Here is a 14,018-nt window from a genome sequence, read left to right as displayed (position 1 = left end):
AGGACCCCCGAGCTCCGGCCGCTGCCTCCGAGACCGAGAGCCTCACGTCCTTGGGGCTGTCTGCGAAGAACCCGCAGGCTGTTTTAGCACTCGCCAAAGCCAGAGTCGAACAGTAAACAACCCCTGACCAGCCTCCCCACGAGGGAAATGTCGCCACACGAACTATTTATGCTCTGTCTTGCAGGGACGCCCCTGATGGGATGGCCTGCTGGTTTTCTTTGGTTTTCTTCCCTGAAGTGGGTTAAAAACCACCCTCCAGAGAGGAAACTGCCCAGAGAAACCTTCCCTGAGGGCTGTCATCTGGAAACAGGAGGGTTTGTGGCGCCTGGAGAAGGAGTGGTAGGAGAGCCCGTAAATGGGGAGCCTCTCCCTCTCGGGCGCGGCTTGGCTGGGTAGGGGGGTCCCTTCCCCACCCCGAGATGTCTGAGCTGCAGGGCCCGATGGCCGCAGCCCCAGAACAACTCCTCTGCACCAGGCCGTTGCTATCTTTTTCCAGATACACTTGACCGAGTCACATAATCATTCCTTTTTTTTAAAGTACCACCATCTAACACATCTGGTGGGAAACTCGAGGGCCAGCGTCCCTTCTCTGGATGCTTTCCAATACCCCGTCAAGAACAAGTCCCCTGGGCGCCTCTCTCCTCCACCACGCCGGGGGTCACGGCACAGAGGCGCGTCTGCTGAGGGGGCGCCGGGAGGGGCTCCCCTGCCACCTGCTGTCGACGCCGCTGGCGGCCGGTGCCCCGCGGGCTGGTGTGCTTCGCCCCTAATGGCTTTCCACCGCCATCGTGGCCTTCGTTCCAGGGACAGTCCAGCCGGGGGCGGGGAGGCCCCGTCGGCCGCTCGGAGACCCCAGCGGGCGCTGCCAGCGAGGCTGTCCTCGGAAAGCCGCCCCCGAGGCCACTGGTTTACACAGCAAGCAGACGCAGAGTGGTTCTCAACTTTTCAGAAGTTTTATTATAAAGAAATTTGAGAGAAGCACTGGGCACCAAGAGAGACGTTGCCCGGGGCCAGGAAACAGCTGCAGACAACGTGAAAAAACCAAAACCCAAACATAAAAAACTCAAAAAAAAAACCACGCACACTTGATAAACCGCAATTTTTGTTCTCCATTTTTCTTCATAAATAGACAAAAGTCATGGTTGGCAATTTTAAATAGATGGACACATGGTTTAGGGAAAAAAAAAAAAAGAGCAACGCCTCCGCGGGTGGCCGTCGGGCGCCCAGGTCTCGACAGGGGGTGGTTTGGCCTCCGCTTCTGTACACATCTCCCTTCAAATAAAACTCAGAAAAATGTGCTAAGGGTCATATAAAACGCTTTTTTACCTTAAAGGGAGCTACTTCTCCCCTCCCACAAAATAATCTTACAGATGTCTTCAGCACAGTTCTAAAACACTTAGTCAACTACTTACACCGAGCCAACAGTTTATAGGTTTTGTAATCTTTTGTTCACACCGGAAAATGGTATTTGCACGTCTGCGGCCGGCCTGGCCCCCGCGCCCGGGGGGGTGTTTCCGTCCGCCGGGGCAGCCCGCATGAGCCTGGGCCTGAGCCAGGCGTCCAGACACAGGGTGCCGTGCGCAGGGCCCGGCGAGGAGTGGGGGACAGCCACCTGGAGCAAGCGGGGCGGCGCGCTCTGGGCCGGCAGCGTCCGGCGGGAGGTGGAGGAAGAGGCCCGACCCGGGGCGGGGGGCCGCCCTGCTTCCTGCCCAGGCCTCTCTTCTGCTGTCGGCCCTCCTGGCTCTGCGCAGTGCCCTTCCAGCGAGCCTCGGGGAGGGGGGGACGGCGGGATTAGGTGAGGTAGAGCGATTTATCCCTGGGGAGCAGGCTGTGGGAGAGAGGACCGGCTGTCAGTGCGGACCCCACCCGGGGCCACCTGGCCCTCCTGACCCAGGCCCAGGAGAAGCCGGGACCTGCCCTCTCGCGTTTCCGCCCCATGCCCGGGAGTCCACTGCCCCCGGGTGATGAGGGGGACACGGGGCTAGCGCTTCCCTAAGCGTCCACCCAGTAGGCCCTATGCGCCCTCCTGGACTTCTGGAAGGGGCTCGTCTGCCCCCAGGGGAGGAGGCAGCAGCTGTCTGTCCTTCATCACAGCCCTGGCTATGAGATCTGCTTTTAATCCCTAGGTTTCCATTTCGACATTTCAAACAGAATGAAAGGAGGGCAGGAGCCTTCTGCGTTTCTCCAACAGGGCATGGCTGTGGTCTGACCCCCAGGCTGCAGAAAGTGAGGCTCAGAGTGGGAAACTGCGATGTCCACTAAAGACCCCCGGTTCTCTGATTGGGGGAGGGGAAACTAGCGAGGGTCGGATCTGCACCTCATTGGGGTGCAGAGAAGGGAGTTCCTGCTGAGCTGAGGGTCTGCCCTGCAGAAGCTCCAGGCACGGCAGAAACGGGGGCTGTGTGCTATGTTTGCTGGCTCAGAGCCCAAGAGGAGGCTGTGCCGGCCAGCCTGGCAGCGTGGGGTGTCCCTAGGCTAGAAGGCTGGCACAGAGCAGCAGAGAGGATGCCCTGTCCACCCAATGCTAGTGCTCTGCCGTGCCTTTGTGGTGGAGCTGTTGGAGCTGCTCGCGCTCCGCTCCCCGGCACAGCCACACGCCTTGTTCTTGCCAGTGGAACGGGAGCCAGAGCAGGCAGTGAAGTTCAAGTGGGCTTCCTCCACTCTAGTTGCCCCTTCTGCTGCCTGAAACAAAAAGCCTTGGTGGCAGAGGGAGAAGGAGGCTGCACGGACCAAGAAGGCTGCAGGGGATGGGAGGGGAGGCTTTCAAGATCGTGATCTTCAGGTTGGATGTGGGGTCCCTTCTCCTAGGTGCACTGTACGCTGCTGGCGCCTCGCCCAGTCCCCTGTCACCAAGCCCCCAGCTTCCTGCTTCTCTGGAGAACTGCCCTCGGCTGAATGGGAACTGCCTTGTCCAGGGGTCCGCAATCCCCAAGAGGCAGCGCGCTGACGAGGGTATGAATGGCTGTGCTGGAAGGTGGGGCCAGCTCCGTGGTGCAATTCAAGCTGCAGAGCTCCCCGTGTGAGCGGGCTGCAGCTGTGCCCACGTCTTGGCTCACCTCTTTCCCCTGCCCTGCCCCCTCGCCCCATCTCCTGAGACCACCCCCAACAACATCCCCACATGCACTCAAATTCCTGCTGCAGGCTCTGCTTCTAGGGACCCCAAACTAAGACAGGGGGGTCTAGAAGCGAATGGCACAGGGAGGCATTTGTGAAAAAGAGGGATGGAGGAGAAAAGACAAGACTGAAGACCTGCCTTGGTGTCCCCAGCAGGGGCCCTGCTCGAGCCTCACCTGGCTGCGCACCGTCTCCTGGATGCCTCCAGTGCCCAGTGCCCAGAGGAGCTCCAGGCAGTGGCTGACCGGGACTCGCCCCTGCTCCATAACCCTTCTGGCCTCTTCCCCACACCCCTGTCATACCTGTTCCCACTCTTCATGCATCGGCAGAGCGAAGGAGCGACCAACGGTGGGATGCGGTGGCACTGACCTGCAGGTGCTGATGCCACACTCCCCGCTGGGGTAGCTGCTGTCCCAGTCTCCACTGCTTGTGGGGTTCGATGGGCCGGGTGAGCGGGATCCTGAACCACTGGGGAACTCAGAGATATGAGGGAAGTCCTGCAAAGGGGCAAGGAGGGGACAGGTTTGCAAAGGAGAGACGAAGGGGTGGACTGTCTCGGGCAGCAAGGAGGAAGTATGGGATTTATGCGCCTGGTTTGTTTGCACTTGGAGAGATACTTCTGGGTTACACAAAATCCCTATTCTGCCTCTCTGCCTGGAATGCTTCTTTTTTTCCCCAGTAGAGCACCTTTTGAAAAATTCAACCTTTGTCTTAGCTGCAGAAGAGGGCAAAGGACTTTGCCTTCAGGACCTTTCCCTTTCTGGCCTCAGTTTCCCCATCTATGACATGGAGTTATTGGGCTAGATGACCTCTAAGGACTACATGAGCCCATAACAGCCTCTGTGGACCACTGTGGGGGGGGGGGTTTAAGGAACAGAGATGGACAGCAGGTGAAAGAAGGGTCTGGAATATCCTGAGGCTCTATCTGGCAACTTGGCAGCCAGGATGTCTCCCGTAAGGTGTACTGGACCCACTTCATAGATACAGAAACCGAGGTTCAGACAGGTAAGGCACCTGGGCTGAGTTTACACAGCCGGTGAGTGCCAGGGCCAGGATGTGAAACCTGGAGCTGCCGCCCGTCTCCCAAGGGGCGGTGGGAGGGCTGCCTACCTGTGGTCCTGGAGGCGAGGGGCTCATAGCCAGCTGCACCTGGAGTGCCATCGGGGCGGGCAGGACAGGAGGTTGGGGGGCTGGGGACATGCTGACAGGCGGACTGAGGAGGGCGCCCTGTGCATGGGGGGGCAGTGGCAGCTGCTGGTGCAGCGGGGGGCTGAGCGGGAAAGCGGGTGGCGGCGGCGAGGAAGCGCTGAGGCCCGGCAGCAGCGCCTTGGAGCCCAGCGTCCGGGCGAGGCTGGCGGGAGAGGCCCCGCTGCGGAAGGCCTGGAGGTCCGACGGCGTCAGGAAGGACGCCAGGCCTGGCATGGCGTACATGGGCTGCTTGGGTGGGAGCATCTTGGCTGGCGGGTTCGCCTGAGTGCTCTTGGTCTCGCCCTGGTCCGGGGGGCTCTGGAAGGAGACAGAGACCGGTCACTCTGGAGAAGAAGGAGGTGCCAGAACCGGGGCTGTGAGACCAGGTGGTTCTGCGACCCACTGACCTGGACAGGCTGGCTCTCTGGCCTTTGGGAGAGATCGGTGGACTGACCAGGGTTCTGAGGACACTTGGCTCTGCCTTTAGCCCTGGGGACTCCCCTGTCCACGGGGGAGCTCCATGCTCCTCAGCATGGCCAGTGAGGCTGGCATCATCCAACCAAGTCATCTTTTATGCATGCTCCTCCTCAGCCTCTGAGCCTTTGCATATGCTGTTCCTTCTCCTTTGGATGTCCTCTTTACTGGGGCCCTTATGGTCCAACCCAGATGCCATGTCCTCTGTCACAGCTTTCAGGACAACCCTCTCTGCCCCCGGTCCACACCTCCACAGCCACACCTGGCACCTTAGTTGCTGGTATTCTCAGAGGAGGCAGGTAGCGTGAGAATGAATGTCAAATTTGAAGACCTGCAACACTGAGCTTAACTCCTAGTACAGCCACTTAACAAGCTGGATAATTTCAGGTGAGTTACTCAAAACCTCTGAGCTGGGAGAACTGAATTAAATGAGATGCAACGGCAAGTGCCCGGCATGAGTCTGGCACACAGAAGGTGCATGTGGAAGGCACTGCGTGGGCACAGCCCATCCTTTCCAAGTGCTCGCCATGCCTGCGTCCCCTGGCTCCTGCTCCGGCCCTCGAGTGGCCCTGCTCTTATAGGGCTGCGCCTGGGGCTTCCAGGTGTTACCTTGGAGACGAGGCTCGCCCTGTAAGCTGCCAGAGCCTTCAGATACTCCTTCTTCGCGGCTTCCGTCTTCTTCTTGTAGGCCTGAAAGATCCAAGACAGGGGCAGCGCTGGGAAGAAAGCCCTCAGGGACCCTGGCCCAGGGGCCTGGGAAGGAAAGGCCAGCAAGGTCACCACTGAATGAGGGCAGTGGGAGCAGGAGCTGGGTCAGCGATCCACTGGCCTGCCTCGGGGAGCACTGCACAGGGAGTCCAGAGCAGGCTCCACCCCAGTTTCTCAGCCAAGGTGCTGGTGTGCCCTTGAGCAACAGGTGTCCCCTCCCTGGTTCTCTAGGTCAAGTCACCACCTGTGTGAATCTAGGTGTAGGAGTCCTAATTAAAATAAAAGCAAACGGAATCCAGATGAACATTCAAAGAACAAGTAGGGTTCATTCTAGAATGCAAAGGTGGCTCACCATTAGGCTATCTGTATCAGAACAGGGGCTCTGAGGGGCCCTGTCTCTGCAGAGTCAGATGTGGCCTGGCCCCAGCCTGCCTCCAGCCTTACCTGTGCCAGGCGGACTCTCAGGCTCCGCGCTCGCCGTGCTGGTCTCCTGTGAGCCCACGGGCTTGTCAGGCGCCTTCCCACCAGCTAGCCTTTGCATGGACAGCTGCCCCGCCTGGAATACTTGCCCTCCACCTGTGTAACTCACCCCATTACTATGCCTGTTCCCCCTCTTTTCGCCATCACACATCTGGTCCATAGCACAATCATGAGTGTAAGTTTACATTTATTTATCTGCTTATTTATTATCTTTTCTGCCAACACCCTAGCTGGGACTCCCAGCTCTGTGGATTTGAGTTCAAATCCTGACTCTATCCTAACTCACTGTGGGGCCATTGGGCAAATCAGCCTCTAGGAGCCTCCATCTCCTCTTATCAAAATAGGAAAGCAATGGCTACTCCACAGAGTGTTGTAATGGAGGGAGAGTCTGGCACGGACACGGGCTTGGAGAATAGAATGGAAACTGAGGCCCAGAGAGGTTGGGAAATCAACCTGAAGTCACACAGTTGGTACCTGGTATTTGCTGATAAGCTGGTTCTACTCCCTATTCCCCCTGGAGGCCCCTCTTTAGAGGGGACCCCTGGCAAGTGGTCAGTGGGCTAGGAAGCTCTGGCCTGGACCGCTGACTTCCGGAGCTGGAAGGACAAGCTGGGCGAAGATGTGTGTCCTCATTTTATAGATGAGGAAGCAGAGGCCCAGAGGGCTAAGCTGCTGGTCAAGGCAGCTGGGCGGCTGCTGGGAGGCAGCTGGGAGGCTTCAAAATCTGTCCTTGGCTGCAGGGCCACCAAGCCTCGGGGAATGGCCCAGAAAGGGATCGGTACTCACCTGCTTCTGCTCCTCTCCCAAGCTGTCCCACATGGAGGCCACGATTTTGGACACATCCCCAAAGGTGGCGCTGGGGTTCTGTCCCTTGATGGCAGCCTGTGTGTCTCTGAAGAACAGGGCATAGGCTGACACAGGCTTCTGGGGCTCATTGGGGTCCTTCTTCTTCTTCTTCTTTGGGTTCTTGGCCTTTTTTCCGGGGTCAGCTGAGGGTCTCTTCTCTCCCGAGATCTGCCGGGTGAGAGGAGTCAGCAAACCACGGAAGCCCAAGGGCCATCGCCAACCCAACGCGGCGCCCCCAGAGCTGGCTTCCGCGGCAGCGCTCCCACGCTCGTCCAGCCCTGCCCGGGCACAGGCCACGATGGGGGCTGACCGCCCCCCCGGGCTCAGACACGGGCAGCTGGTGTCACCCTGCCAGGCTAACCCAGTGGGGAGGGCAACTCAGTCCTGCCCTGGGCTGGACAGACCAACAGATACATACACATTCTCAGTAGGAGCCCTGGGTTTTTAAGTCATTAATGAGAAAATCAGCACGGTGGTGAAGCCAATTCAAAGAAATATGAGAAAGAGAAGGATTTAGAGTCACTGAAAGAATGCTGGGATAAGAAAGTATACTAAATTACCTTTAAAACTGGTTAATGCTCTACCGAGCAATAAACCTATAACCTTTGGGGGTTTAATCTTCTCCACTGGACTGAAATCATTTTGTATCTCCACAGGGCAAAATTAATTTGCCTTGTAATGAGACAAAAGTCATTTGCATTTCTATCAGTCTCTTCCAAGTTAACATCTTCCTTTACAGGGTTGTTAAATACCCTAATCAATAATGGATAATGAGTCAAAACAAAGGTGAATCCTCCCAGAGAATCAGAGAGTTCTAGAGTGAGCATGTTGGACAGTGCTTTGGTGTGACACTAAGAGAACACGCAGTCATTCTGGGGGCCCATTTCCAAGGTTTGCGTACATATTTTTCAACCGCCTTCCCACTTTGTGATCATGGGTAATTCCCAAGGACTATTCTGGATTAGGAAAGGGTGGCGTCTTCCACCACGTTTCAGCTGGCAACCTCGGGCAGGAGAAGGCGGGGAGGAGGAGCGAGGCCCCCGAGCCGTCCTCAGGTCGGCACAAGAGCTGGGGGCCTCACCCTGGCCTCCTGGCCTCTGCAGCAATGGGCCTCCAGGGCCACAATCCTGGGAGAGCCTGGATTAGGGCTTGGGGGGGGGGGAGGGCTCGCTGTGGACTTCAGTGGGTCTCTGCTGGGACCCTCAGGGCCTCTAGGGGCCAAGAAGATGACAGTGGCATTGTGAAGTGACAAGGAAACTGGACCAGGCCTCAGGCCTCCAGTCTGATGGTAAAGGGCAGGGTCTGCAGCCAGGCAGGACCCCTCCCCCAACTTCTCCAAGCCTCAGTTTCCCCAGCACCATAGTGAGGCTCTAGCAAGATAAGGAATGAAGATGCACCCTGTAGTTGATGAACAGCTGAATATATCTGGCACTGGGTGTTGTTAAGAGTCAGACGGTGACCACTTGGGTTTGAATTTGAGCTCTGCCACTCACTGGCTGTGTGACACTGGATAAGTTACTTACCCTCTCTGGGCCTCAAGCTTCCCTGCTTGGTAAATGAAGGTAATAATGGTACCTACCACACAGGGTTGTTATGTGGATTACATGAATTAGTAGTCATGGTGTGCTTAGAACAGTGTCTGGTCCATAGGAAGTGTTTGTTAAATGAAAAATAATGTAGAATAAAAACTGTGGCTCTGGGGCCTACGCTAGAGGCTAAGTTATCTTATGAATGAAGCTGGAAGAGAATCCAGTGGCTTCCCCTCCAGCCCACGAAGTCAGGGTCTCTGGCTGCTGGTGCGGGCACCAGGATCACTGACCCCAGGCCACTGCAGGGCCCTCGTGTGGGAAAGGGCCCCTAACGAAGGAGAAAGGTCCTGGGCTGAGGGAGGCTCTGGGAAGGCACTTCCTGCCTGGCCTTTGTGGACCTCGGTTTTCCTTCCCCGTAAAACAAAGATGCCCTCTACGAGGGAGGCCAGGGAAGGAGCGGGGCCGGCAGGGCTGGGCTCTCCCACAGACAGGATCTTCAAGGGGCTGGACCGCCCCTGAGCTCCAAGGATGTTGGGGGGGGGGGGGGAGGGGGAAGGCACGCCCCCCAGTGGGGGTGTCTTAGGGCGGGGCCCTGGGGATCCTGCCGGTGCCATCGACACCGTGAAACGGCCGCTGGTCACTCAGCAGCGGGGCGGCCACGTTTCCACGGCCTTTCCCGCCCCACCCCCCTCACACGTGCACGGGGGAAGCCTCTGCCTAAGACACGAGGTCCCGGAGCACAGAGAGGGCAGGGCTGGGCAAGGACACAGCGCCTTCGGCAGCGGAAGCCGGGATTCCCGAGCCCACGGGCGCTCCCCCACGGCCAGGTGCTCTGGCCGGACTCGCCTCCCCCTCATTTCGAGCAAAGGGTTCGGCCACGCCTCGGCTCTCCTGGCGGGAGGGGAGGCCCCTGTCCAGCGCCCCCGTTACCTTGAAGTGCGCCTCCGACTCCTCCTCCTGGGTGGAGCTGGCGGGGGAGGGCGTGGCCGACTTGCTCCCCGGCGGCGACGGCGAGCTGTGCGCGAGGCCGCTGCGGAGGCCCATCTGCGAAAGGAGCTGCGACTGGCCGAGGGCGCCCATGTGGCCGGCCAGCACGCCCGGGCGGCCCAGCAGGGGCCCCGGCCGGCCCGAGTCGTAGGCGGCGACGTCCGAGTGGACCATCTCCTGGATCTAGGGCAGGAGCACAGGCCGAGCTGCGGGCGAGAGTCGGGCCTCCGCCTCGCCGCACCTGCGCGAGGGGGCCCGGCCCGGGGGCGGGGGGCGCTTGGCTGAGGGTGGCCGGCTCCCCCCGGGCTGTGGCCCCGGACAGGCGGATCTCACGGCGGGGTGGCTCCCCCACTCTCCTTGGGCCCCTGCATAATCGTGTTCACTTGGGGGTGGGGTCTGGGTTCTCCACCATTCCCTGGAGGGCATTTCAGCCCTTGCCAGAGAGCTCAGTCCAGCCGTGAACTGATCGCGTCACCCACCGGGGCTTCCCTGCTGGAACCGGGCCTGTCTCTGCGTTCCCTCACCACGCGGCCTGACGGCCAAGGGCAGGGAGGCTGGACGTGACTGCCTTTGGAATCCTGGTTCTGCCACCTAGAAGCTGGGTGACTTTGGCCAAGTTATTTAACCTTTCTGTGCCTTGGTTTCTTCTTCAATAAAAGGCGGTTACCAGTGAAACTTAACCTTATAGGGTTGTTACAGGATTAACTGTGCCTAGCACATGGTTAGCCCTATGGTACATCAGTGTTTGTAAATACTTCAGACAAATAAACCCTTTCATAAACTTTCACACTATTCTCTCTATAGGTCAATGACTTTCTTATTAACTCCATCCCCATGGGATTTTTTTAACTGGTTGTTTTTGGAATATAAGAAAACTACTGGTTTTTTACATACAGGCGTTACTCAAATACATACTTAGAATACTGTGTACTTTAACCTAAACATTCTGTAGATACACACACTGCTCAGGGAGGCATACCAAAATGCACATTCTTATAATTATTTCCTCCACATCTGTGGTTATTTTCCATTTCTGATTTATGTGTGCTACCCTCTCATTTTCTTTTTTATTAGGCATGCTAACAGATTTTTAAATTTTATTATGTGGGTTGTTTCTCTTCTCTTCCAAACAATCAACTCTCAAGGTTGCTGATCACTTCTGCTTCTCTGCTTTCTGATTCTTTAATATCTAACTTATTTTTATTAATCCCTTTCTCTGCCTTTTAAAGGTTTATTATTGTTGTTATCCCTTCCTTCGCTTTTTATTACTGTTGTTTCCCTCCTCATATTTTGAGTTGCATGCTAATTCATTTATTTTCATTCTTCACTTTTAGTAATACGTTTAATGCTGTGATGTTTTCTCTGAGCATAACTTTAACATTTCTCCTAGACATCATCATGTAAGGTTTTTGTTATTTTCTACTTTTTTCTTTTTAATTTCCTCTTTGATCCAAAAGTTATTTAAGAAGAATTTTGGAATTTCTAAGTGGTTAGCATTTTTTTGTTTTCCTTCTTGCTCCTAATTTCTAGTAACAAGTATCAAAGAATATGGTCTGTACTCTTTGCACCTTTGAAAATTGGTTCAAGTTTTCTTTGGGACTCAAATATGATTAAATTTTGTACACATTCTGTAGTGCTCAAAAGCAATGGGCAAATTGTGTCTTTAGATTAATACTGTAGTCTAATCGTTTGCTATTTGTTCAGCGATAGTTTTATTATTTAAGTCCTCTTCTTACTTTTTGGCTCTTTAATCTGATGCAGGCTGAGAGATGTAAATCTCTCAGTAAATGACTTTACTGCTTCCATCAGTCTCTCCTTTTAGTGCTCAAAATTTTTACTTTGGGAATCTGAGTTTGGGTTTTAGTGCAGAAAGAAGACTGGCAATTTTATCTTCATTGTGGACTGAACTGTTAATTATTATAAAGTGTCCCTCTTTGTCCCATTTTTTTTTGCTGTGAACTCAGTGTAGTCTAGTATTAGTACCTTACTACCTTTGCCTGGATATTTGTTTGAATTTGTCTGGTGTGTCCTCATTTCTGAGGAATTTTCTTTTATACGTATCTCTTAGCTTAGTTTTCATTTTTTTTTTTAGAGTTATCTTTGTCAAATGTTAGTGCTTGTGTTATAAACACAAACTTTAAGAAAGAACTAAGATTTTTCCATTTTTATTTATACTCTGGAACAGTGTAAATCATATAGAAATTATTTTTTCTTATAGAATAGAAAGAGGTTAGTCAAAAAGCATCTGAGGCCCAGTGCTTTCTGAAAGGTTGACTTACACAATATTTTCCATGGCTGATAGGTCTATATTACTGCCTATTTCCTCTTGAGTCTGTCTTGGTAAATTATACATATACATATACATACACATACACACACTAGAAAATTGTCCATTTCATCCAAATGTTAACCCTTAGTAACACACCTGGGATGATAATATCATTTTTATTCCACTCTATGGCTTTTATAGTTATATCTCCAGTCACGATTGCTTCTTAAAATGTTCCTTCTCAAAAAGTTTTATGTTTTAATTGTCTATCAAAGAATCAATTCTTATATTAAAAAAGTCAATTTGACAACCTTTCTGATCATTAATTCAATTCTGCTTTTCTCTCCAGTAATGTCCATCTTAGATATATAACATTGTTTTTTTTTAATCTAGCATTTCAAATTAAACCACTCATTCATTTTCTTTATCTTTTTTAATAATAGAAACATCTGGGCAGTGGTCCTCAACCAAGGGCACTTTTGTTCTCCCAGAAGACAACTGGCAATATGGGGAATATTTTTGGTTGTCACAACTGGGAGGGATGCTACTGGCCTCCAGTGGGTAGAAGTCAGAGATCCTGCTAAACATCCTACAATGCCCAGAGCAGTCCCCTATAACTAATAACTATGCAGCCTGAAATGCCGATAGTACTGAGATTGAGAAATCCTGCTCTTGAGCTATGGTTTTTCTCCCCCTGAGGAGAAAAGAATATTAGCTGCATCATGTAAGTATTTAAAAAATACTCTACAGCTGAAGTTTCAATTTTCTTTTTCACCCCAAAGTTACTTAGAAGAGTATTTTAAGTTAATGTGTTCTTTTATTATTGTTTTCAGAGAACGTGACTCCTAGAATTTTATCTTTTTGGAATGTACCAAGATTTTCATTATGGCTTAAGATATGATCAATTTTTATAAAATTTTCATGGACATTGGAAATAACATTTACTCTGTAATGAACAAGTTTCTCCATTCAATAAACTTGTTTTTCTGTATTAATCAGATCCTCTTTCTCTATTCTGGCTATTTTAGTTGTGACATTTTAAGAAAAATGAGTAAAAGCCTTCTATGACACAAGAATGTTCCCGTCAATTTCTCTTATCATTTAAACGGATTTTATCTGTATTGATGTGAAATTATTCATTCCATAAATGTCCCAGACTCCTATATCTTCATTATGGCTTCTCTTGTTAATAAAAAAATAAGCATTGTTGCTTCAATTAATGCTTTTGTCTTAAGTCCTACTTTTCTGCTTTCATTGTCACTCTATCCACTGTGTGGTGTTTTGTCTTATATCATTTTATTTTAAATGTGTGTCTTATAAATAGCTTATAGTTAGATTTTGGTTTCCAGTCCAGTTCTTAATACACTGTGAAATATATACTTACTTTATTATTATATTCATCATAAAAGATCTGAGAAACAGACATATTTTAAAATCTATTCTCTAAATATCCCCCTCTCCCTACCCTGACATGTACACACTCTAACAGCCACAACTCCTAAACAGAAGTGGTTGGCTATTTCCTCAAGGGTGAACTGGTCTTAGGGATCTGTGTTTGGGGCTTTAAAAAGCCCCACCTGCCTGCTTTAGAATTCCTCAACCAGATATATCTGACTCAGTCATTAAATATCCTTTGCAACATGTGATAATGGCATACTTTTGAATTTATGCAAATCTTCTAAGTGTGAAATGCTATTTCAAAGTTTTTTCAGTTGCACTGCTCTGATTACTATTGAGGTTGAACACCTGTTCCTAAGTTTAATAGTTGTTTGGGTTTCCACTTATACCTTAGGAAACAGCCTGACAATGGTAATATTCGAAAGGTGCACATGTCCCAAAACCTAGTAATTGTACTCCACGCTATTTACTATGGAGAAACTTTGCCATACTAGACATCTATACTGCCAGGAAAAACTGGGAAAGACTTTGAAATGGGCAAATGAATTCCTTTCAGTGGAATGCTAGGCATTGTCTAGTGGACCTTTGGGGGTTATGTGAGTCTAAAGAAAAGTGTGCCTTTATCTTTCACTAGACTATTTTATAACTCTATAAGCTGTTGAAAATGGATATTAATTTATTCTTGTTCATAAAAATGCAAATAAATTTTGTTTGGTGGAAGTATAACTGATCTAACCTTGTAGAACATATGATTCCAAACATTATATTAACCAGTTTTCTATCTATTAGCATATTTATTTTAGCATTCCTGATTACCTATATGTATGTGTCTGTTCTTCAGATTCTCCTTGAACCGAATGCAACATCTTACTGGCTTGCTCATTAACTCATGAGCAAAAGAAATCTTTTACATGTGTTCATTTTATATTTGTATGAGAGTCATGATGTTACCTTAAAATATTATATGTTACAAAGACGTTCATTACAGTATTTTTGTATTTCCGGAAAAGGTGGAAATACTCTAA

General features: G+C 51.4%; 1 protein-coding gene across 2 annotated transcripts in view; it reads right to left on the bottom strand.

Moving 5' to 3' along the window:
• Positions 1–931: 931 nt before the first annotated feature.
• Positions 932–14,018, bottom strand: part of TOX2 (TOX high mobility group box family member 2) — a 146,359-nt gene continuing 133,272 nt past the window's right edge. For both annotated transcript variants that reach the window (XM_058287125.1, XM_071211724.1), the window contains exons 4-9: positions 9,270–9,509; positions 6,751–6,978; positions 5,386–5,466; positions 4,225–4,620; positions 3,484–3,611; positions 932–1,828 (exon numbers count right to left, since the gene is read on the bottom strand). In XM_058287125.1, coding sequence (XP_058143108.1) covers positions 1,792–1,828; positions 3,484–3,611; positions 4,225–4,620; positions 5,386–5,466; positions 6,751–6,978; positions 9,270–9,509 — 1,110 coding nt within the window. In that variant the 3' untranslated portion in view covers positions 932–1,791. The remainder of the gene's footprint in view (positions 1,829–3,483; positions 3,612–4,224; positions 4,621–5,385; positions 5,467–6,750; positions 6,979–9,269; positions 9,510–14,018) is intronic.

This window comes from Dasypus novemcinctus, chromosome 24 (genome assembly GCF_030445035.2).
Source record: "Dasypus novemcinctus isolate mDasNov1 chromosome 24, mDasNov1.1.hap2, whole genome shotgun sequence".
Lineage (NCBI taxonomy): Eukaryota > Metazoa > Chordata > Mammalia > Cingulata > Dasypodidae > Dasypus > Dasypus novemcinctus.
This window is presented reverse-complemented; position numbering and strand designations above follow the sequence as displayed.